Raw genomic sequence first — 26,012 nt, 5'->3', positions numbered from 1 at the left:
CAAACCTGTTTTCCAGCATTCAGAGGACAATCTAGTTCCTTCAAACATTTGCATGGGTCCTCACCAAGGAGCCTGCCCTCCAATTTTTCCATCATATGAAGTATTTGGTGCTGAGCTTTGACATGTCCCAGGCCACAATCTTCCTTTCCCATGAAAAGATTTCTTCTGAGGTCCAATTCTTGGGTAAAACGGGCATTCCTCAACTTGCATATGAGGGTTCTGGACCCCAGGATGGCCTTCTTCCATGTGATTTTATTTATTTTTATTTTTTTCCTTAGCATCTCAACATTCTTATGATGTGGGACAAGCAAATCTTTTATTGCTGGATCTCCCACTACTGCTGTCCTGTCAGGTTTGCTGGATTTCCAACTCTGCTGTAGAATCCAAGAGTTTTTTTTTTCCCTTCCCTCTACCTGTAAGTTGGTAGCGATTTTTGAAGCAAGCCTGAAACGCTGTAGTAGTAGAATATACAACTCCCTGACTGTCCAAGAAACACATCACCACAGGCGTTGATGCTCCCTGTCAACATTCTGTCTCGTACTGAGAGCCATAAGGCAAACTCTACTATACTGAACCCCTCTCCTACATAGTCACCCAGTCAGGATGCATTCCAGCAATGGCCGGTGGCCTACATAAACCACCAGGGGGCTACCAGAAGTCGGTCAGCCCTGAAGGAAGATAGTCTGATCCTCTCCTGGGCAGAGAACCACATACAGTGGCTCACCACACTAAGCCGATCCTGCTGACAGCTCCTTAAGTTCTGTGTATGCCTGGTCACTGCAAAGTACACATTCGCTCTGAAGAACCCTAGTTAGTGTCATCAGAGCAGATGATCTGTACTTTGCAGTGGCCTAGCATACACAGTTGTTCAAAAATCTGCCTTTGAACCAGATTGGGATATGCCATTTGGTGATCTCACCAGTAAGGTGCCCTTTACCTCTGTCAGGTGTGTCTTCCATCTGGTCGCTCTTTCTTGTAATGAGCCTTTTCTTATCTTGCATAGGGATCGTGTTTCTGAGACACAGACCCTCTTTCCTCACCTAGGTGGTCTATTCTTTTTACCCCAACACAGTTATTATTCTCCCTTCCCTATATCCTGCAGCAAAACACGTTAAAGATTTCACTCCACTGCTTGGATATGGTAAGAGCGGTTAGGGTTCACCTAACTGCAATATCTTCGGTCCCTTTTTGTTCTCCCTGATGGCCTCAAGAAGGGACATCTTGCTTCCTCTTCCACCTTGCTAGATGGCTCTGGTAGCTCATTTCCTGGTCTCATACCCTCGGAGCAGGTTCCTCCCTCCCCCATCGGTGCCCATTCCAATAAATCTGTCTGTTTCTTGGGCCTTTTCAGTATCAAGCAACTGTTTTTGCAAGGTGGCCACCTGGCCTTTTGTTCATACTTCAAAGTATATCAGTTGGATCTTCAAGTCTCTGATGCCAGCTTTGGCTCCAAGGTGCTTGAAGGTGTCATCTGTTTCATGTCTGGTGACCCCTTTTTTGTGGGCCTGTTTGAGGGGTGGGTAACAACGTGGAAAACAGCAGCAGTTTATTGTTTGAGGACATCCAATGTCTTTAAATATAGGCCCTGTACTGTATGATTTAGGATACTGGGAATTTAGACCTACATATCAATTCCATATCTTTGAGGATAGGACAGGACAACAGTCCCTCCCATATGTCCTCTGTTTCTCTTTATTGCTTGCTACAAAACTGGAGTCCAGCAGAGTGGCTGGAAAAACAGGGGAAAAAGCGGTGTCCCTTTCTGGTGTTTTTGTGGACATAAATGGATGTAGACTGAAGACACATTTGCTGTCAATGGAAATGAAGACAAATATGCAAGCTGATATAAACTGAACTAAAGACTAATGTGTAAACTGAATATGGATATGCAAACTGATAAACTCTCATGTAACTTGAATTGGTACTCCCTTAGTTTTTCTTAGCAAAAAACATGACTGAACTGATGACATCAGTGTGAAAGGGGACCGTATTTGTTCGAGGCCTCATCAATTGGCCATCCAAAAAGGAAGTAACTCAAGCCTAGTACACACAATCAGAAAATCAGACGAAAAATACAGCTTTTGAAACAATTGTACGATAATCCGATCGTTCGTACAAAGCTTTTGAGAGTGAATCATGACAGTTCACCGGGTGGGACAAACGCGATAACTTTTCTCGGACGATACCAGATCATACGATTTTTGTTTAATCCGATCATTATTCGTACGAAAAAAACTGGAAGAGCAAGACTACTCATGCTCAGAAACAAAAGATTAAATTACATCACTTCCTAAGCAATATTCGGTCGTGCGAGAGTTTTTGTAAGTTGATTAACCTCTTCAATTCCGATAGGAGACTAGCATAGAAAAAAAAAAGGGGGGCGATCATTCCTCTGATAGTTACATCGTATGTACGAGGCCTTAGAGTTGGTGTTTGCATGGACAGCTTACAAGTTAGTGTATATGACTTTTCTTTGCAACCTGCAGCTAATGTATTGGCACATCACTGCAATAATGGGCATCAGCTAGGTTGCTCTGTAATATGAATATTGATGAAAATGTGTTTGATTTTGTATAATTAAGGTTTACGTTTTGCTATGTACTAACATACAGTTTTATATTTGAATCCACGAAGAACTCGGGTCATACGTTGCATATTGGTCGGTAAATTTAATCTTTTTATGGCAGTTTTCAGGCACTTCTACTTCACTACTCGCTTGCTAAAGATTGCAGACTTGTAGTTGGGTATGGCACGTTAGTTGTACTAATAGATCACTGTTTTGTATATCTTTCAGTCTTGAGCGTATGGATAACAATGGCAGTCGTCTACAGCCAAGGCCAAACCTCCATTATATAACTGTCTCCTTTTGAATGACATAGATGTAACATGCCAGTATTACAGGACCCTGATATGTAAGCAATTACTTGCTTCAAATTTCTCTTACGCAAGAGGAAAATTTTTAAGTTTTGGTTTTGGGTTTTTTTTTTTTTTTTCGTTTTGTTTTTTAAGAATTGCATAGCAGACAAATACATTATATACAGCGTTTGTCTATTTGTTTTATGTTCAGTAACCCCTGAAGTCTTGTTCCTAATATCTCTTTAGGTGTTCTAAAAAAAAGAAAAACTTGTAAAGAAAGGTGGAGGTGTTGCCAGTAATGAGTAATAGCCCAGAGCTCAGTTTGTATTTATTGTAAATTAATAACTGGTTACTTTGGACAAGTTCTTGGACTATAGACTTTTCACTTGTAGTAGCACTTGCAAATATTCTGCCAGTGCCTACATTGGTAACTAGAAAGTAAAACCCAGGTACAGCTTAAACCTGGTCTAATATCGCTTCTTAGAAAAGGTAGCCCGTATTGATTGGTGTCTAAATGATTCTGTAGTAATAAAGTCTAAGTGAGAAGACCTGTGTGTGTCTTTATATGCTAATCTGGTGTGTACTTTCTTTAAGTGTATATGCAGTGAAGTGCCCTTCATTTGTAAGTTTATTTAAATACAGAATTCTGTTATTTTACCATTGGTTATTAATTTTTTTTCCTTTTTTTATTTTATACAGGCTCCAGTTGAACAATACAGGTATGATGCGTGTGTGTGTGTGTGTGTGTGTGTGTGTGTGTGTGTGTGTGTGTGTGTGTCAGATTTTGTACATTTTGTGTGTCACTAATAATGTCTTTTTCCTTTTTAAAGAACTTTATAATGTGTGGAAAGGAGAGTTATATATTCAGGAACAGCGTGCATGCAATATTAAATTCAAGTCATCAGGCTCTTGCAGCATTCCTGTACAGCTGTAAGTACAGATTCCTGGTTTTTTAGCACCCTTACTACAAATCAAAGTGACAAGCATATATACTGTGGGCTGATGTAAACCCTCTTCAGGTTGTCTTTTAATCCAGCACTGTACTTGACACGTGGGCTTGACAAGACCTATCTGCGGGTGCCGGGCACTTGATGTCCTGGCATCCACCGATTTGTCATTAAAGAACACAGAACAGGGATATGCCTATATAAACAAAGCAGATCGACATTTTGAAAAGGGGGGAGGGATGGATTCTGTGTTCTGGCAAAGCAGGGAATAGAATCCATTTCTTCCCCTAGTAAACACAGCGTACACCAAACTACTGGCTAGGAGCACAGTTAACCCTTTGCTCACCCTAGATGTTTAACCCCTTCCCAGCCAATGTTAGTACAGTGACAGTGCATGTTTTTTTGCACTAATCACTACGGTATATTGGTGTCATTGGTTCCTAAAAAGTGTCAGTGTCAGATTTTGTCCACAGCAATATCACAGTCCGGCTATAAGTTGCTGATCACCGCCATTACTAACATAAATAAATAAAAAAAATTCCAGTATATATCCCATAGTTTGTAGGCGCTATAACGCTCATGTAAACCAATCATTATATGCTTCTTTTCGTGTGTGACTAGCTAGACAGCAAAAGTGCAGTTTTCACATTAAAAACTTTTTTTTTCAAGGGGTATTAAAGCGGAACTGAAGGGTTTATTGTTACCTGTTCCAACAGTCCCGTGTCGGCATCATCTTATGTACTGTTCAGGCCTCTTCATTGGCCAGCAGGGTATGACGTTACATTATCCTGGCACTCAGAGAACGTCCTGCAATGTAAGCTGAGTTGTGTATAGACAGCTTAGTTTACAGTGCTAGAGATGACAGCGAGCAGGTAGATAGGGGCATTTTTATTTGCAGAAGAGACAGTGAATGTCGCGTTTGCAATAAAAGCCTGTCTGCTCACAAACATCAGTTCTGCTTTAAACCCAAAAACAAAAATGGGAACATATTGCAGCTTACCAGTTCTTAGATGTGGTGGCTGCATTTGTTTTGTTTTTGTGAGGCTTTTTTTTTCTTTTACCTTTTTGGTCAGGCCCCTAAGCCTGGTATTTATTTTTTTAACATTCTTTAACAAACCAGGCTTTAAAACAAAAGTGGCAGTTAGAGGATTGTTAGTCAAGTCCATCTATATCTGGTAGTGCATCTAACACTACCCTCTCCTCCGACTGACAGTGCTGCTATCCAAGGGCAGCTCTATTGCTCTTCCATCTATAGTGGCGCCACCCTAGCGCAGGAAGTGTACTACTGGCCAGATCACCAGGTGAAAATAAACAAATGCACCCACCACATTTAAGGATTGGTAAGCTGCAGTATAGTAAATTTTTGTTTCTGGGTTTAAAACCACTTTTAAGCTTTGAAACGGCTGTTGATACATTTGCATTAAATGAATTTATAGGGTATATCAGTCATGCAAAATGAAAAGCTTCTCCAGGATCATGGTATAACAACATACTTGCACACAAAATAAAACGCACATTACATGTTTTCCTCTGCAGATAATATATGTTAAAGAAACGTTCTAGAATCTGAACCACTTTAAAGCGGAGCTCCAGGCGTTTTTGTGCTTATTAAAAGTCAGCAAATACAAAAATGTAGCTGTTGTTTCTTTAATAAACGCACTTGCCTGTCCAAGGATCCAGCAATGTGGCCACCCGAATTCCTGATTCTTTCCTCTCACTGGCACCGACATTACAACTGTGGGCACCCGGCTGTGACAGCTTGCAGCTTCACAGCTGGATGCGCATATGCGAGTCCCGCTGTGCCTCCCGAGTGGTTGTGCAATCTTCTGGGACCTGTGACGTGTGCCAGAAGATTGCAGGGAGGGGTGAGGAGAACTTCTGCTCGGACTGCCTAGGTGGTCAAAACTAGGTAACCCCCCCCCCCCTCCAAAGAAGTGACATGCCAAATGTGGCATGGGGAGGCGGGGGGGGGGGGGGTTGCTTGAAGTGGAACTCCCACTTTTGGAAACTTCACTAGCAACATAAACTGTTTTTTATGTTTTAGCTAGACAGCCAGTGGTTAAAAGCAGGAGAAAATTCTTCTTTCCACTTACTGTCTCAGTGACCACTGGAACAGGAAGTGAGGGGAATCTTCTGAAAGTTAATGTAGAAAAAGAAATGTAAAAACATAAAGGCTTCATGTACACTGCTGCTAGTAAATGGATGTTTAGGAGCAGTTGGACGTTTTTTTTTTTTTTTTTTTTTTTTTTCCTCAGCTGCCCCTGAACTCTCCTCTGTCATCTTATCAGTACATGTACACGGGATAGTTTATGGTCATTTCTAGGCAGTTGAGTTTAGAAGTATTTTTTGGAAAGCAAAAAAATGCATCAGGACGGATGTTCAGAGGAATTTGAAATGCTTGTAAACATGGTAACTCGCGTTTAGCCACGTTACGTTTTACAGGTGTTTTTAATATTTGACTATTTATATATAAAAAAAAAAAACGCTTCTAAACGTAAATGTGGCATGTAAAAGCGGCAAAACTGGCGTTTTTAAGCATTGGTATCTGTCAAGTTAAATCGTTCGGGGGGGGGGGGGGGGGGGGGTGTAAAACTTGCTGTGTATATTAAGCCAAAAAGTGAAAACCTTTTCCTAGTGTGCTAGTTAACTCCTGAGTTTGTCCTTAATGTAAATTCATGTTTGTGATCACTAATCTGTGTTTTTGTTTTTATTTTTTGTTTTTCAAAAACAGGGGAAACAAGTTAGAAATAAAAGAAGCCATAAGATTGTCTGAACTAAGAAAAGCATTACCAGTTCAAATTTTTGATCAGATCAGTTTTACAGGTCAAGAAGGTAATTATTTTTGATTGAATGAGGTACACATACAACATCTTATGGAACCTTATGGCTACATAAATATTCTTGAAACTCCAGGGGTTAAATAGTGAGATTAGTTACTAAAACTGGGGAGTGCAAAGTCTGGTGAAGCTGTGCATGGTATCCAGTTGGCTTCTAACTTCACTTTATTCAATTAACCAGTTCCCTGCCGACTCACATACTTTTACTGTAGCACAATGGCACTGTTGCCAGTAACCCCATAGGTTAAGGAGTTCCCTTTTAAGAGCTGCCAGAGGGTGCGCCCCACTGCACAGTGGGAGACATGATGTGCGTGAGAGCCAGCACGGAGATCTGTGTGTGTAAACGCACAAATCCCTGTTCTGTCAGGGGAAAGGAGACCTTGTTCCTACTTCATAGGAACAAACAATATGTCTCCTCCCCCAGACAGTCCTATCCCCTCACACTTAGAGCACATCTAGGGAACACACATTTAATCCCTCAATCGCCCCCTAGTGTTAATCCCTTCACTACCAGTGACATTTACACAGTAATCGGTGCATATTTATAGCACTGATCTGTCCGTCGCAGTACAGCTAAAAATCACAGATCACTGCCATTACTAGTTTAAAAAAAAATGGCATAAATCTTTCCCATAGTTTGGTTTGTGCAAAATTTATAGCATCTACAATCAATATACGCTGCTTACAATTTTTTATTTTTTGCCAAAAATACGTAGAATAAATATCGGCCTAAACTGAACAGAATTTTTTTGGCCATATTTTATTATAGCAAAAAAGTAAAAAAAAAAAGCTCTATTTGTGGGGAAAAAAGGGTGCAAATTTAGTTTAGATAAAGCATTGCATGACCGTGCAATTTTAAGTTGCAGTGCGATGCAGTGCCAAATTGTAAAAAGTGCTCTGGTCCGGAAGGGGGTAAAATCTTCCAGGGCTGAAGTGGTTAAGCTTTGACAAAAAAAAAAAAAACTGGAAGCTGATTGGTTACCATGCACAGATGCACCAGATTTTGCAACAGTTTTAGTAATTCAAATGCATTGTCTTGCTACTCCTGCAGCTCTTCCATACCATAGTACTAAGAAATGAGTCACTGACCGTGAATCTTATCCTGCACAGAAGTTGGGAAGTATTCACACGGAAAGACCACTTAAACTTCTGCAATCCCATTTATTGGGTAAAGTTTTAGTCGGTTGTCTATCTGCTAATGACTAGTATATGCTTAAAGCTAGGGTTACACCGATTACCTTTTTTTAGCAACGAGTACCAATATATACCGTTACCTTTTTTGGCATTTGGCGAGATCAAGAGGAGGAGGAAACAGGGAGGAGGGTCTCCATCTATCAACGTGCTGTGTAATATTACCAAGTGATGAAGAAACACAGTACTCCCAACATTTAGCACTGTTGGCCCCACATCTAGGAGGTCCATTCTGTCATCCTACGTCCTCCTCTTTCTCCAGTCCTATCTCCTCCATCCCATGTCCCCCTCCTCCTGCAGTCCATACAACACTGGCCGCTGTTCACCAACTCCTGAGACCAACGAGAAGGGGCTAAAACACAAAAAGAAGCATTGTTCCAAAGTAGAAGAAACGAGGATAAATCTGTGAACTCAGAGCAGATATACAATTTATTCTTAAAAAAATAAAAATAAAAAAATCATCACTGTCAGATTGTGCATGGTAACAATATGTGCTTGGAGAAAATAAAGGTGGAGATGTACAGGAGCACTTCACTGTCAGGTCAAATGAATGGATGGCTCAGCCCCTGGATCTCCTGAGGGGTCTTGACGAGGGACAAAGCCAGTGACAGCCATGGAGACCCGAAGGAAACATGCTTATGGGCCGAAGGAGACCAGCACAGACTAAGGGGGGATGTCAGTTGCTGGCGGACGTGTGACGTGCTCACACAGTGAGGGCACCAGAAAGCTGGGGACCATGCAGCCAGAAAAAAGCCCTTAGACACAGGATAACTATAATCTAAATTGTGAGGATGCTGACACGGTCCAGGGCTACATGTTTCGGGGGTTTAACCTCTTCAGGTCACATGGTTATGGCATCCTCCCAGTTTGGATTATAGTTATCCTGTGTTTTTTCTTGCTGCATGATCTCCAACTTTCCGGTACCCTCGCTGTGTGTATCTTTTACGGAGCACTTCTGCTGCCATCCCCTGTGTGGTTCTCCTCTGGCCCGTGAGCGTGTCTCCTTCACGTCTCCCTGGCTGTCACCCACTCCGTCCCTTGTCAAGACCCCTCAGGAGATCCAGGGTTTGAGCCATCCATCCACTTGACCTGGGGTTGAAGTGCACTTTACCATTTATGTGAGTTGTTGACCACTCCTGTACCACTGATGGTTAGTGGCAGCTGTCCCTGGTTTTGTTTACATTCATTTGTCAGTGGGGTACCCTGCTGACCGATGAATGAGTCATCAGTTGTTAAGGAGGCAGCGGCTTCACTCCTTAACTGATATTTGCAGCATTGTTTTATGTATATTTCGGTTGTCAGTGGGAGAATCCAGCGGACAGCTGAAAGAACTGAGCTAGCAGGTATCGGTGCATTTGCACAAGTATTGATACACGTGCAAATGATTGGTATCGGTGCAACCCTACTTGAAACAAATCTGTAACGTGAGGCAAGATGATCAGTTTGTGGAAAAAATGTATGTCGTAATGAGTAATTTGCAGTAGAAGGTTGGCAGCTTTTTGTTACCTTTTTAAAGTTTACAGTGTAGAGGGAACACTGACAGACTTAGAACGTGTTACTTCAAAATATATACTTTCATTTTAACAATGCTTTCATTATAACAAAGCTTCTGACAGGTACGATATGTAGGTACACTGAGGTTCTGTTACCTGTAGTAGCCTTTAGTTTCCTCAGTTTCACCCAAAAGCTTGGTGTTCTTATAAGACAATGATTCAACACCTCTTCATAGTGATGAATTTTGTCTGCCTCTTCTCCTGTTCCACATAGTAGGAAAGTGTAAGGCCAGAACTTATCAGCAAGGTAAACCAGTACCAATAAATATCTGGTCAGAATGCCCAGATTTTATGCAAAGCAGAGGATACTGAATGTATGTGCAACACTTCTGGGTTCCTTTTTTACTTTGGTTATGCTGAGCCTTTTTGTCTACTTGTTTTCATGGCAGCAGAAACTAGGTTGATTCTGCCAAAAATGAAACACTGTATAGAACTTTTATAGGTCGGTAAATGAAGTAACAGCTGAGAAGCTGAGCCTATTACAACTTTTGCCAGAGGTGGGATGAAGCCGGCTCTACAGGCCCTGGACAGAAGTCCTGGAGGGGGACTGAAACCTGCTTCCGTTCTACTTATAAAAATTCTTAATACAATGATTCTTTTAAACACAAAATGACACGTACCAAACCATGTCCTCCCTTTTTTTTTTTTTATTAGCGTTTTGTTACTTGTCTTTAGAATATTTACTGATCTCATCGGCTTGCATTATAGGGTGTTTCGAAAGTATCTACTACACACTCTACGCAGTAAAATCATCAAGTATAAATGGATTTGACATTGACAAATTGCTGGAGTGGATGAAAGATCAGGAATTGGTAAGAATAACTGCCTGGATTTTAACAAAGAAGTAATGTTTGTAGAAATGTTTCCATTTTGGTAACTTTTTTATTTTTATTTTTACTCAGGTCCTATGTTTCCACCATTAAGAAATTAACCTTATGCCGGGTACACATGATCGGACTATCCGGCGGACTTGGTCTGGTGGACCAGAGTCCGGCGGACAATTCGCCCATGTGTGGGCTCTGGACGGCCTTTTTCTTTGCAAAAGTCTGGCTGACTTTGAAAGAAGTCTTGACTCAAAATTGTCCGCCGGACTGCCGAGCCCGGCAATGTGCTAGTCCGCGGGACTTTTGAAATGAACGGACTTGCCCACACACGGAGTAAAGTCCGTTCATTTTGAACGTGGCTCCAGGTAGACAGAACTAGCGAAGGAAGTCAATGTCGCCGCCTCCATCTGTGAGATTGACACCTCGCGAGCCCCGTCACCCGATATGGATTTAAAGGGAACCCCTACGCCGAAAAAACATGGGGTAGGGGGCTGGAATCTGGGGGCCCCCTTATTAAATGGGGAGCTCGCAGACCCCGACAACCAACGGCCAGAGTTGTCGGGAAGAGGCCCTTGTCCTCATCAACATGGGGACAAGATGCTTTGGGGTGGGGGGCTGCAGGGCCCCCCTTCCCCCCAAAGCACCCCCCCATGTTGAGGGCACATGGCCTGGTACGGCTCGGGGGGGGGGGGGGGCTCTCGCTCGTTCACACCCCCTTTCCTGACTGGCTGGGCTGCGTGCTCGGATAAGGGTCTGCTATGGACTTTGGGGGGACCCACCTTTTCGGCGTAGGGGTTCCCCTTTAAATCCATACCAGGTAACGGGGCTCGCGAGGTGTCAATCTCGCCAATGGAGGCGCCCACATTGACTTCCTTCCCTAGTTTCGTCTACCTGGAGCCACGTTTAAAATGAATGGACTTTACTCTGTGTGTGGGCAAGTTCATTCATTTCAAAAGTCCGGTGGACCACCGCCATAGTCCAGCGGAAAAGTCTGGTCGTGTGTGTGTGTGTCTGCTCGTTTGGAAAGTATGAAGGACCTCCCCTGCAAAGTCCGGCGGGTTGTCTGCCGGATAGTCTGATCGCGTGTATCCGGCATTAGTGAATGCCAAGCCTCAATAGCAGGCCAATCAAACAAAAAAAGGCTAGAGGACTGATGAGCCTTAAAGTGTATGTAAAGCCTTAAGACTAGTACACACCACTAGTTCGTTTTTCTTTTTTTTTTGTTTTTTTTTTCTCATTCAACCCAGCAGGTTGACAGCTCTGGTCAGAGATGCTGTACTATCAATCTGATGTTAGTACAGTGATCTCCCCTGCTGTGCTATTGTGTTCTGACAAACCTTAAGGGCTTGTCTGCACTTGCAGCCATTATTGCATCCCCTGCTGTAATGGATATCTTTTCAGAGGCTTTTGACAGGGGGACCCAAAGGCGACATGTCTTCTCCTAGATGCCTGTTATTACCATTGAAAGGTTTCGGCACCAAGACTCATCTGCGTGCATTACACATTCTTGCAGGATAGTTTCGGCACGACCCTATTCAATTAAATAGGTAGTGTTTGGAGGCAGTACTGCCCGCTGAACCTTTTTTGTATAACTTTTGCCTCACGACGATTACGGACGTGTGGCTGGAGGGCAGTAAGTCGATGGCCTATTTATAATTCCCCCTAAGTAAAAAAAGACCTTAAGGTGGTTGTAACCCTGGAAAACCAAATACAAACATTAAATCTAGTAAAAAAATAAGAACACAAATAACGTGTGCATAGTATGGCAGGTAGAAGTACAGCCTGTCATGTGTAATACCCCCCACTCTACTGATTAAAAAAAAGGTGACAGCAGGGAAAAATGGTGGCGCCACGCCCTTCTCCTTGTATTGACAGCCTGTGTAATGAGACACTCCAATGACCCTATGTGAAGGAGGCGTGTCTGCCCTTGCTTTTCACCTCACTGACATGAGCTGGCTGTTTACTTTCACTTTCCTCCTTGAGAGATCCAGGTACAAAGCTGACTGAAATTCTAACATGGCAGATTTGCAGCAGAGACAGAGTGTGATCGAGAGAGACCGGGACTGAGAGAAATGAACACACGAGTGAGCGAGAGATTGTGTATAGGTGGGAGGGGAAGAGTGTGATGATAGGTCTCTGCCCGCTCCTAAGCTTCAGTGCTCTGCCACACTGACAGATCGGCAGATGTCTGAGGGCTATAACCTGAAAGAGGATTCTTTTTTGAGAGGTACACGCAATGTGATTTAGGTTATAACAACATTATCTACTAAACTATGCAAACAAATGGTTGTTTCAGGAATTTGGGTTTACAACCACTTTAACCCTTCAAATTGCTATTATTAGACACACCATTGAAAAAAATAAAAAAAATGGTGGGGGAAAACCTTGCAAATACCTCCATGTGACAGCTTCTGCTGATGGTGCATAGCCAAGCTGCTATGAGGGGCTGGAGGGGGACATGCCAGCAGTAGAATGACTATAGGATTATAGACCCACACTGTGCATTGGCACAGCATCCTGTAGCTCCCAGGTCAGTAGTGCAAATTGACCATGCTAAGATGGGTTGGCTTCCATATCTATGGTAGTCAGAAAATAAAAGGAAGAGGGTCTGGCAGGGTCTCAAGGTATGTACTCTTGTGTATTCACTGTACGGTTACAGTGCATTCATGTAACTGAGCCCAGGTTCACACTGAGCTGCGGGAATGAAGCTGTGCGAGTTCATTCCCACATGTCAGTCCTGATTTCGGCAGCAATTTCAAGTGACATGCCAAGAAATCGAATCATGAAATCGCAAAAAGTAGTACAGAAACTCATTTTGAAATCTGCGTGGCAAATGCAGCATTGAACCGATTTAGGATGGTGCCAAATTGCATGTCAAAACGCACCAATATGAACCAGGGCTAAAGAGGCTTCCTATGTGCATTTTGAGAATCAAAGGAACGGAGTCCCTAAGACCCCTTTCACACCAGGGCGTTTTGCAGGCGCTATAGCATTAGAAATAGCGCCTGCAAAACGCCCTAAAGAAGCTGCACCATTGTGTGTAGTCTGAAAGCCCCGAGGGCTTTCACACTACAGAGGTGCGCTGGCAGGACGTCAGAAAAAAGTCCTGCCAGCAGCTTCTTTGGAGCGGTGAAGGAGCGGTGTGTTTACCGCTCCTCCACCGCTGCTGCCCATTGAAATCAATGGGGCAGCGCTGTAATGCCGCCGGCAAAACGCCGCTATTGCGGCGTATTGCCGGCGGTTTTAACCCTTTCGCGGCCGCTAGCGGGGGGTAAAAGCGCCCCGCTAGCGGCCGAACAGCACCGCAAATCCGGCGGTAAAACTCCGCTAAAAATGGCGGCGTTTTACCGCCGACGCAAGGTGCGGTGTGGTGTGAAAGGGGTCTAAATGTTTAAATGTAAGCTTTACATAAAGTTTAACCACTTTACCTCAAGCGTTTTTTTTAATATTCAGCACTGTGCAGTTTTAACTGCCAATTGCATAGCCATGCAAAACTGCATGCAAATGAAATTTAATCATAATTTTGATTATACAAATCGAGGTTTCTTTTGGTGGTAGTTGATCACCATTGTGTGTTTTTTTTTTTTTTTTTTTTTTTTTTTTTTTTTTTTATTATTTATTTATTATTATTTTTTTTTATTATATAAATGACAATTAACTGTCATTGACGTTGCTAATGACACTAATACAGTGATCAGGGATAATGCTGTAGACTGGTGTACTGTCAGGGGCAATCAAAGGGGTTAACTGTGTGCCTAACACGTATAATGTATGCTTCTTTTAGGTATTAAGCTGGTTGTTTTTTCTCCTTGCTTTTCAGGGAAAAGAAATGGCCAGATCACTGTTCACTACACAGTTCTGCGTGTTTGTAAACATAGAACTCTGAGTAATGGGACACAGCATGTTTCAGTCAAAATCATTGGCTGAAATTAGCTCCAAGTCGTGCGGTGTCCAATCACGTGTACGCATGCAAGGCCAAACCTGGAAGCAAACCAGGAATATATATGTACATTGCCGAGCCTGCACCTGCTGCCCGCTGATCGAACTGTATTTATCTGACAGGCTGGTTTTACAGAAGTCTATCTGTAGATCAACTTGCCACTGCCCCCAATACATGTGTAGCGGTACCCTCTTGAGGGCTGCTGAGTATTGTAGTCTGTCTGTCACCCTGCCCAGCCAGGCACACCATTTCAGTCATTCTCAGACAGCAAACAGTCCAGGCACTTTGTTTTATTTTTATTGAGGAGCTTAAACTTGGATGGGGATAGGGTAGTTATGAGATGGCCAGTTGATTGCAGAAATTGTTATGGACTCTGAAAACTATATACACATCCGGTATATACAACTCCTCTCTTCTCTCCAGCACAAAAATTGCTTGCAGACTATCTCACTTTTAGCACCTCCAGCACATCACTTGCTTACTCTTCCAGGATCAAATATCACTTATTTGCAGGCCTGACACTGGCTCAGCCAGGACTAAAGTGAATCCCTTTTGCAGGCAGGGACCGTAGGCCCCTTGGTGTAGCAAAAATATAGTAGTCCTTGGTGCTAGCTGTTCTACATGTGGCTACTGCTCCCAGTACCACCTCGTCAGGCACTGCCAGCCCTCCTGGCTGAAGCTGCCTCTCTCCACTGCTTGTGCCACCTCGGTCTACTCACTGGCTCTGCATCCATCCCCGACTACAATCCCCCAGTCCTCGCAGGTGTGCCTCCCAGACCTCCTGACTGTGCGACACTCACCAGCCATCTTGGCTGTGACTTGTAGTTCCTCCTGGAGACTTGGCCTGGCAGTACTCTCCTGCTGTCCAGGACAGGGAGCCCCCCCCCCCCCCCTGAAATAGGTAGCTCCCTCAAAGGGCACAACAGCCTAGCACTCCATCTCCAGCTTCCACCTGAACAACTCCTCCCCAGCTGGGCTGACTCTGAGTATTTAAGGAGGCCTTCCCCCTGCCAATCTATGTTGGGGATTGGTCGGGGCTCCTCAGAATACCCTAGGCAGCTCCACCTTTTTTCCCCTACTTCCTTTCCAGAAAATACCAGAGCATTCGGAAAAGAAGTGGGAGTTGTTGGTGATACTGCCTGTGAGTCACCAGCTCTGTCTGAGTCTCCCAACCCTGAACCAGAAAAAAAATGCACAGGCTTGGCTGCTAGCCAATCCTGACAATATACCTACACTAGCAAAAAATGCTATCTCTCTCTAGCACACTAGAGGGTGCTACACATGGATTGAAATTCTGCCAGTACTTGCTGAACCAGCCAAATTTTGATCCGTGGAAATGCAGGTTTGGACTGCGGCAGAGAGACAAAGTCATTATCTACTTTTCTTTTTATTCCCCCCCCCCCCCCCCCCCAACTACCCCTCTTGCTTCCTTTCTTACTCCATTTTTCAAATTTTTGTCATTCCCCCCTCCTTCCTTTTTGTCCTTTAAAGAAACAGAAAGCACAGTTTTGCAACCGAACATCTAACACTTCCTACATCCTCCCCCCCCCCCCCCCCTCAATTCAACCATGATGCCCTTCTTCCTTTGTCTGAAATACCATATATGTCATGGACACGTGCTTACTAAATAAGCAAGTTTGAAAGATGTTTCAAAACACCATTTACTATGTTATATTGTGTCAAACAAATATCATTTTTCATTTTAGAGTTTTTTTTTTTTTGTCTTCTCTGCCAGCCAGGGAGCTTTCGTTTTCTTAGGAGATTCAGAGTAGAAACAAAGTGTGGTTACAAAACTGAAAGTGACTACTAAAGTTGTTAATGTGAAACTTGTAAGTGTGCGCTTACAGTCTGGCAAACCACAACAGAAAATATATCTAAAAAGGTTTACCTTTAAAAATATTTGTAATGCTGTTTAGACCTCTGATGTGTTCACATACCCTTGCAATAGCCAAAACGGTGTCAATGATATTACATCATTCTGTGAGTTAGGAGGCTATTGGACTATAAATGACCATTATTAAATTGCTAGGGTCCTCTGTATCATCTTATTATTATTATTTTTTTCTGTAAGCTAACTTCTATGTTTCCCCCAGTGCCTCCAACATAAGAATTTCCACTGTGTTAATAGTCTTGCTACAACCTCCTTGTTCTGTTTTCTGCTGTACAGGAGATAATTATCTTGCCCCAGAAGATCTTCTATTAAATATTAAGTCGGGCTTTTACACTAGCTTTGTATTTTTTGCTACTGTTATGTTTGAATTGCCCAAAAATGTTCATATTTTTATAGCAATTGACCAATTTTAGCAACAATAAAGGAAACTGATCATGATCTGTTTGAATCAAACCCAGACACTCTACCCCTTTCTCCCCTAAAGTTGGGCCTGGGTAGCACATTGCATGTTGGGATACACAGGCACACGCGCACACACACGCCTCCCTTTTCATTACCCTAGCAGGCATACATATTTGCCAGCACACCATGGATCGAAAAAAATTTCGTCCAAAAGGTTTAACCACTTGCCGACCAGCGCACGACGATGTACGTCGACAGAATGGCACAGACGGGCAAATGGGCGTACATGTACGTCCCTTTAAATTTGCCGCCCTGCCATCGGGACTGCGCTGGTCGGGACCCCCGTGAGTCCGGTCGCGGGACCCGCGGACTCGATCGCCGCGGGCATCCCCGCGATCGTCTCACGGAGCGGCCGAATGGAGAAGTGCCGTTGTAAACAACATTTCTCCATTCTGCCTAGCAACTAGTGACGCTGATCTCTGCTCCATGTGATTGGAGCAAAGATCAGTGTTCACTAAATGAAAGCCCAACCCCCCCACAGTTAACACACCCCTAGGAACACTTAACCCCTACACTGCCACCCACTGGTTAACCCCTTCACTGCCAGTGTCATTTACACAGGAATCACTGCATTTATATAGCAATGATTACTGTATAAATGACAATGGTCCCAAAAATGTGTCAAAAATGTCCGATGGGTCCCCCACAATGTCGCAGTCACAATAAAAATTGCTGATCGCCGCCATTACTAGTAAAAAAATAGATAATAAAAAATTATTAATAAAAATGCTATAAAACTATCCCTATTTTGTAAACGCTATAACTTGCGCAAACCAATCAATAATCGCTTATTGCGATTTTTTTTTTTTTTTATTTTTTTTATTTTTTTTTACCAAAAATATGTAGAAGAATACGTATCAGCCTAAACTGAGGGAAACAAATGTTTTTTTATATATTTTTGGGGGATATTTATTATAACAAAAAGTAAAAAATAATGTATTTTTTTCAAAATTGTCGCTCTATTTTTGTTTATAGCGCAAAAAATAAAAACCGCAGGGGTGATCAAATACCACCAAAAGAAAGCTCTATTTGTGGGAAAAAAAGGACGTCAATTTTGTTTGGGAGCCACGTCGCGCGACCGCGCAATTGTCAGTTAAAGCGACGCAGTGCCGAATCGCGAAAAGTGGTCTGGTCTTTGACCAGCAAATTGGTCCGGTCTGAAAGTGGTTAATGAAGAGAATCACATCACAATGGAAAAGTGCAACGTTTCGGAGCCAGGCAGGACCCCTTCGTCAAGCATGTGATACCTGACTACTGATGAAGGGGTCCTGCGCGACTCCGAAACGTTGCACTTTTCCTTTGTGATGTGATTCTCTTCATTATACGTTTTGGACGAAAATTTGTCGATCTATGGTGTGCTGGCGAATATGTACGCTTGTTTGATGCTTCCAGGACCCAACTGGTAATCGCTGCAGCACCCGCTACTTTATGAGCCATTGATACCGTGAAAGGGGGTGATGGGAATATCCATTTGACTTTTCCTTACCCTTTTCTTAATTTTTATTTTTTTTTTCCTTTGTGACCCTCTTTTATCCTAGCTACTTGTTTGGTCTTAGGCAGGCCATACATTATACACTTTTTATTATTATTTTTTGTATTTATTTTTTTTTTATTTTTTTTTCAGCCAGCGGATTGGATGGAAAAAAGTGCAGATTCCTCCATCAACACGCTTGTTGTAGTGTTATCGCTATTGTGTTCTAACAGCGGAAGATTCTCCCGCTGTCAGAATAAAATGATCAGCGGTGGCAGCTAAAACCTTCTGCGTTTACAAACGCTTAAAGCGTAACTCCACTTTTGAGAAAAAAGCATTCCCCTCTGAGTAATCTATATACATTGCAAAGATTATGACCATGTTTGCCGATTCCTACCTTTTGTTATTCACAATTTGTTCTTCTGTGCCCCTGTGCTTTGTGGGTCTAATAGGAGTGGTTTCCTAATTCTTAATCAGCTGTGCACCTTCAGAGCACTAATGAGGAAAGCTGCTGGGCCTGCATCCCTTTAACCACTTAAGGACCGCCGCATGCCAATGTACCTCATCACAATGGCATGTACAGGCACAAACTGTGTACAGAACAACGCCAGATAGCCATATTGTATTGTATTTTCAGAGGATTACAGTGGCTGCAGGTTGAGAAGGAAAGGTAATGTTAACATTCAATTACAATAGGACTTGTGTCATTGTATACACTATATTCTTTTTTTTCTTTCTTTGCTATTTTTTTCCCCATGGAAGTGGAGTTACCCTTTAAAAGTTGTTGTAACCCTAAATAAAAAAACTACTGTCCCTTTTAAGGCATTATATATAGCATAGTGTTACTGTGGTGTCATTTGTCCCTTTCCTTGTTGTACAATTCCTGGTTGATTCTGCCTGTACCTGTCTACCCTTGTTTTTAACTGACCACGGTTTGGCTGCTAATAGCGTGGTCAGTTTATGCCTCCGTCATACAGCTCTCTGCCTCTTCCCCCCTCGCTCTTTCCCTGTCAGTTTAATTTGTGCGTGAGCTGATCTCCTCCCCGCCCCTCTTCTCTCATGCTTGTGTAATTCTATTCCCTGCAGCTGCTCTAAACCTGTATTAATTACTTTGATCCTCCCTGTTTTAGGTCCCTGTTCAGTACAGTGTCTGTGTTTTCCTAAAATTATTATGCTAAATACATTCTTTGCAAAACCGTGCGGTGCAGACGCATGACCTCCCTCTGCCAGCTTGCATTAATTAAAGGGGAATCTCAGATCCTCCCACTCTACTCACGCGGGAAGGAAAGCAGAGGGAGGTCACATGAAAGCGCAGCAGAGCTCTGCAATGAAGGTATTTAGCATTATAATTTTAGGAAAACACACATGCTGTACTGAACACAGGGACCTAAAACCAAGCAAATCTAATACATGTGCCTTTTACAACCACCTTAAGGTGTTGCTTGTGTTCCAACCAAGTAGACCATGTTTTCCAGAATTTCAAGTTGGTATCATTTAGAATGGAAATGAGTTTTTTCGTGTACCATGGTTCCCATGAAATGTTGCTTTTCCCGCCAAGAAACGTAATATTGTCTGTTTCAAGGCTCTGGCAATAGTTTGACGTGTAGCAAAAAGGTCAAGGAAACAAATTTGCATTCGTGTTTTGGTGAGATCGGGAATAAGGTCTTCCCAAGGACTGCAGGCAAGCCAGTAGCCAAAAGAGAAATTATAGGTGTGTGGGACTTTGAAGCAACTCCTATACAGGACAAAAAAAAGAACCTCTTTATTTGCACAACATTAAAATCAACAGCCAATAAAAGTCTGTATAGCCTGTATACTCTCCTATACCCAAGTATATGAAATGAATGTAGTGTTCAATCATCCAAAATACAGTGCAAATGTCTGCATTTCGAGTTTCACTCTCCTTCAGGGACATAAATGGAATAATATTAAGGAGAGATGCATGACCACTGCCTACACTGTTTTAAAAAGACAACTCGGTCAGTGCAATCCCATGGTGTTCAGTCCCAAAAAGGATAAAGGACAGGAATGCTTGCGGAGCTCTCCAGGACAGTAGACCGGCTTAAAAGGCACAGCGGTAGAATCTGTCCAGTAGAACTGGAAGGGTCGTGTTTTATGGTGCAACAGTAGGGAGGGGGTCAAGAGGGTGGAGTGTTAATCCCAAATTTGATCTATGTGGATATATAGGTCACCTGCTTTAGTGAAATCTATACAGCGGTGTTCGGTGCTTGTAACTCCCTCACCACACGATCACTGCTGGCTGCCCCCCTCCCTTTCTTCCTCCCATGTCCCCCTAAGTCCCTCCTCAGTGTCCCCCTCTGTCCTGCTGCTGTCCCACTCTTTTTCTCCATGTCCTCTTTTCTTTTCTGTATTAAACAGAGTAAGTGATCACTGACTCTGTCCATTCACATAACGGAAACATTGTAACCTCCTGTGATTACAATGTCTCAGTTTATGAATGGAGAGGAGCCGCTGTCTTTTCACTGTCTTTTCTCCATTCATTTTCAGTGCAGCTAAGGCTGCTGAGAAAGGGATTGGGGAATCTCTTTCCTCCGTCTCTTTCTCTGTCTCAAGGTGGAGATATTAAGATATCAGGGGTCTATTAAGAAATTTAAAAAAATATTGTAAAAATATTAAAACAAAAAACACACCGACACCGTACACCCCCCCCCCCCCCAAAAAAAAATAAGGCATTGTAAAATAAAAATTATAAAAAAAAAAAAATACAAAAAAAACTGTCACGTGACATTGAAAAAAAAAAAGTATCGGTGAGTACTTGAAAAACGTATCGGTACTTGTACTCGGTCTTAAAAAAAAGTGGTATCGGGACAACCCTAATTGCTAGATTTAGGTTTTGGGGTTGGTCACCGAGATGGAATCACCAGATAAAGATAGTGCCTTTATTGCAAGTTGTCAAAAGTTCCAAAAGGTGTTGCAAAAGCACTGCAGCATGTGAATGACCCAGTCTCCTGCCTTTTGTAGCTTAAAGGGTAACTCCATTTTCATGGGGGAATAAAGTAGCAAATTTAAAAAATATAGCATATACAATTGCAACTCAAGCCTTATTGGAATTTAATGTTTTATTAAATGTCCCCTTTTCAACCTGCGGAGCTGTAATTTTCCATAAAATTAAATGCAATATGGCTGTCTGGAGGCATTCTGTTTATAGAACATCCCCCAGAAACATCATTTCCTGCTTGTGTGATTGGCTCACTGATATTTCCAGGAGTCTGCACTATGATACAAGTCAGATTTCAGGCTTCCCCTGCAACATAAATGTCATTTTTGGTGAGATACTCCCAATAAGAAATCACATCTAAAGGGATGCTAATGAATTTTTCCTCATTGGTGCCCTGCAGGTGCAGCAGTTGATTGATAATTAGATACAGTGAATTCTTCAGAATAACAAAAGGTAGACATCTGCAACAACGTATGTTAAAATCCTTGTAATCTACATAGATCACCCAGAGGGATGACCACAAAAGTGGAGTTAATTTTTAAAGGGAGGCAATTGGGGGAAGCTAAAACATGACTTTCCCTTGTGTTTTTAGCTTCCCCAACCACAAGTCTAAACAAGCCTTAGGGCCAACTGCTTCTGGTGGTTTATTTTTTTCCTTTTTGGGATAAAGGTTTTATATTAAAAAAATAAAAACTGATCATTGTAAGTGCCCCTGTCAGAGGTAAATGGGGTTTGTGTCAAGCTTGTAGCTGATGCCTTTACTGGATAGCTTGGTCTGTTTGTTAAATTAAGTTGAAAAACAAAACCGACTTACTGGCAGTATACCTAGGTGAAAATAAAGAAAAACAAATACATTTTTGGATTTAAGACCCCTATAAGAAAGAAACAGGTTATGTTGTACACAGAGACACTGTAAAGTTGAAGGCAGCTTTGTAAGTTCAGGGCTATTGTCTTCTAGATCGGGCCACGTGGGGTTGATTTACTAAAACTGGAGAGTGAAAAATCTAGTGCAGCTCTGCATAGAAACCAAGCGGATTCCATTTTTTTTTTTTTTTTTTTGTCCAAGCTTAATTGAACAAGTTGAAGCTGATTGGCTAGCATGCAAAACTGCACCAGATTTAGCATTCTTCAGTTTTAGTAAATTAGCCCCAGAAAAACTGGTTATTTTGATTTTTTTTTAAACCCAATAATGCTCTATGTGGCCAGTTTTGAAGTCAAATCTGGCCGCAATGAGACTGACTCTGTCCAGCAACCACCTCCCACCAATGTGGTCTACTCCAAAACCAAAAATATAGGTATAGGCTCATGTATCTCCCAATTACAACAGTACTGTCATTAAATACACAGTCTATGCTTATCCATGTACAAAGGGGGTATTGAGGAATTTTGGGGAATAATGTCCAAGGGTTCTTAGGGCTGCCATCATAGAAGAATAGAGACCAGGTTCCAAAACTGCAGAAAAAGACAAGGAGAGAGGTGCCTCTAAGAGTAGACATTTGTAAACACTTTAATTAGAATATAGTTTATGCACTCTCATTTGGAAGAAGTATCATGAGCATATCAGTCCCAGTAAGTCTAGGTGCCGCTCCTGCTAACTGCTCCCTCCGTCCGTGTTGCTCCGGCGCTGTCTGGGAGAGTGTCACCCCATTGTGGATGGATGCCGGCTGCTCTGGAGGTTCCTCCACAGCAGCCGGCGTCCATCCGCAGCAGAGCAACTCCCAGACAGCGCCGGAGCAACCTTCACAGCAGTCAGCATCCATCCGCAACGGAGTGACGCTCTCCCAGACGGCGCCTGAGCAACAGGGACGGAGGGAGCAGTTAGCAGGAGTGGCACTTAGACTTACTGGGACTGATATGCTTATGATACTACTTCCAAATGTGAGTGCATAAACTATTTGCTAATTAAAGTGTTTACAAACATCTAATCTTAGAGGAGCCTCCCTCCTTGTGTTGTTTTTTTATTTATTTATTTATTTATTTTATTACTCCAAAACCAAGACTATAAATTGACAAGAATATGATCATTCCCTTTAACAGCAGGCATATACAACCTCTAGCCTGCTGTGTATTGATAGTCCCCTCACTGTCCCTGCCTCCTGTGCTCACTATTTTCTAAAGGTAGTCTGTATCACATCGAATTTTACATGTATAGACAGTATCTCACAAGTGAGTACACCCCTCACATTTTTGTAAATATTTAACTATCTCTTTTCATATGACAACACTGAAGAAATTACACTTTGCTACAATGTAAGTAGTGAGTGTACAGCTTGTATAACAGTAAATTTGCTATCCCCTCAAAATAACTCAACACACCGCTATTAATGTCCAAACCACTGGTAACAAGTGAGTACACCCCTAAGGGTAAATGTCCAAATTGGGCCCAATAAGCCATTTTCCCTCCCCGATGCCATGTGGCTCGTTAGTGTTACAAGGTCTCAGGTGTGAATGGGGAGCAGGTGTTACATTTTGGTGTTTTTGCTCTCACTCTTACCTTTCACTGGAAGTTCAACACCTCATGGCAAATAACTCTAAGGATCTGAAAAAAAGAATTGTTGATCTACATAAAGATGGCCTAGGCTATAAAAAGATTATGAAGACCATGAAACTGAGCTGCAGCATGGTGGCCAAGACCATACAACGGTTTAACGGGACAGGTTCCACTCAGAACAGGCCCCGCCATGGCCGACCAAAGAATTGCGTGCAAGTGCTCATATCCAGAGGTTGTCTTTGGGAAGTGCTGCCAGCATTGCTGTAAAGTTTGAAGGGGTGGGGGGTGTCAGCCTGCCAGTGCTTAGACCATATGCCGCACACTGCATCAAATTGGTCTGCATGGCTGTCATCCTATAAAGAAGCCACTCCTAAAGATGATGTACAAGAGTCCGCACACAGTTTGCTGAAGACAAGCAGACTAAGGACATGGATTGCTGGAACCATGTCTTGTGGTCTGATGAGACCAAGATAATCTTATTTGGTTCAGATGGTGTCAAGTGTGTGTGGCATCAACCAGGTGAGGAGTACAAAGACAAATGTGTCTTGCCTACAGTCAAGCATGGTGGTGGGAGTGTCATGGTCTGGGGCTGCATGAGTGCTGCCGGCACTGGGGAGCTACAGTTCATTGAGGGAACCACGAATGCCAACATGTACTGTGACATACTGAAATAGAGCATGATCCCCTCCCTTCGGAGGCTGGGCCACAGGGCAGTATTCCAACATAACCCCAAACACACCTCCAAGTCGACCCCTGCCTTGCTAAAGAAGCTGAGGGTAAGGGTGATGGACTGGCCAAGCAGGTCTCCAGACCTAAACCCGATTGAGCATCTGTGGAGCATCCTCAAATGGAAGGTGGAGGAGCGCAAAGTCTCTAACATCAACCAGCTCTGTGTCGTCATGGAGGAGTGGAAGAGGACTCCAGTGACAACCTGTGAAGCTCTGGTGAACTCCATGCCCAAGAGTGTTATGGCAGTGCTGAAAATGAAAAAATGGTGGCCACACAAAATAGTGACACTTTGGGCCCAATTTGGACATTTTCACTTGAGGGTGTACTCTGTTTTGTTGCCAGCAGTTTAGACATTAATGGCTGTGTGTTGAGCTATTTTGAGGGGACAGCAAATGTACACGGTTATACAAGCTGTACACTCACTACTTACTTTACTTTCTAGCAAAGTGTAATTTCTTCAGTGTTGTCACATGAAAAGATATATCTACAAAAATTTGAGATGTGTACTCACTTTTGTAAGAAACTGTACATCCACTGCTGCATGAAAGCTTGACTATAATCCACATCTTTTTATGATGGGTGCCGTGACCTTGCTACCAAACACATTTCTGAACCAGAGGGTAATGGAGCCCAACAGCAACTCTCATGAAATATCTCTGACCATTCAAAAACTGCATCCAAAATACCAGTAGACTTCAAGCACGATACAAGACTTACCTGTAGCCCTTGTTGATTCTTTAGCAGTTTTTTATGTAATGTGAAGATCATATTGGTATTCAAAGTCCATTTATTTGAGCTTGAATATTTATAGATGTGTTGTATGCCTGCTGCTGTTTCTCAAATGGCTTTTTTGTTTCCCTTTTCGAGCAAGTGGAAGCAAATTATATTTTCATTATGGACACAGGAAGCCTTCTTTTATGCTCTGCAGCATGTCTGATTTCCAGAAATATGCACTCCGGTAGAATTCTTTGTATGAATATGCTTGTGCATGCCCTTTTTTCTACTTTCTGTTTACTGAGAAACTGAAAGTGACTGTAAGGTTGTACTAACTGTATGTGGAATTTACTTTAAAATCTAGCTGCTTTGAAGGCAGCTGGTGGAATGGTTTGTTCAGTTTTGTTTGCAGGTAAAACGTTTGTTTAGATTTTAGTTGCAAATTTGTATTTAAATTTTTTTTTAAACATCTACTGTGCTAAAGGTGTTTTTTTTTTTTTTTTTTTTTTTTTATACATGTTTTGTCTCGGATAAATGGCTATATACATTTAAATGTAAAGAATGACTTTGTTTCCTCGGCTACTAAAATAAATGAGAACCCACAATATTGCCTTGAAGTCTAGGGATGGACTGGTGGAGTGCATAGAGGCAGGTGAATTTGGAGAGCTAACTCAATACTCCACAATAACTCTCATAGATAAGATATGGAATAAAACTAAGCAACACATGCAATACACAGGGTACACCAATTGGTCACGCATCTGGAATAATCGCAATTACCTAGAGTTAAACAAATTGATAAATTTCTCTAATTGGTCAAGGAACGGAGTAAACTATATTCCACAATTATACGGTGGATGTGTACTCCGAGACTTCCAATCACTACGTATAGAATTTAATCTACCAAATACCTATTTTTTTCAATACCTTCAGCTCAGGCATGCGATAGCAGCACAAGCTACAATATCACATTGGGAGCTAACTAGGCCTGCAATGCTTACACAATTGATCACATCATCATCCCGGAAGGGACAAATCTCCTCTATATATGGCTCACTTCTTGGTCATGTCTCCAGGGCGATGACTTTGAGTTGTAGACCTGGTTGAGGAGAGGACATAGGGCACATTTCAGGCGAGGAATGGAATA

General features: G+C 42.5%; 1 protein-coding gene across 8 annotated transcripts in view; it reads left to right on the top strand.

The window, feature by feature from the left end:
* Positions 1-26,012, top strand: part of TASOR2 (transcription activation suppressor family member 2) — a 112,395-nt gene that overhangs the window by 29,361 nt on the left and 57,022 nt on the right. For 5 of the 8 annotated variants that reach the window (XM_077471894.1, XM_077471892.1, XM_077471893.1 and 2 more), the window contains 5 exons: positions 2,795-2,912; positions 3,556-3,575; positions 3,687-3,786; positions 6,535-6,635; positions 10,093-10,196. In XM_077471894.1, coding sequence (XP_077328020.1) covers positions 2,887-2,912; positions 3,556-3,575; positions 3,687-3,786; positions 6,535-6,635; positions 10,093-10,196 — 351 coding nt within the window. In that variant the 5' untranslated portion in view covers positions 2,795-2,886. The remainder of the gene's footprint in view (positions 1-2,794; positions 2,913-3,555; positions 3,576-3,686; positions 3,787-6,534; positions 6,636-10,092; positions 10,197-26,012) is intronic. The other 3 variants (XM_077471895.1, XM_077471889.1, XM_077471896.1) reach the window with 1 other exon arrangement.

The sequence above is a fragment of the Lithobates pipiens genome, unplaced genomic scaffold (assembly GCF_037356315.1).
Source record: "Lithobates pipiens isolate NorthernLeopardFrog02 unplaced genomic scaffold, aLitPip1_a1.2 Scaffold_8, whole genome shotgun sequence".
NCBI lineage: Eukaryota > Metazoa > Chordata > Amphibia > Anura > Ranidae > Lithobates > Lithobates pipiens.
This window is presented reverse-complemented; position numbering and strand designations above follow the sequence as displayed.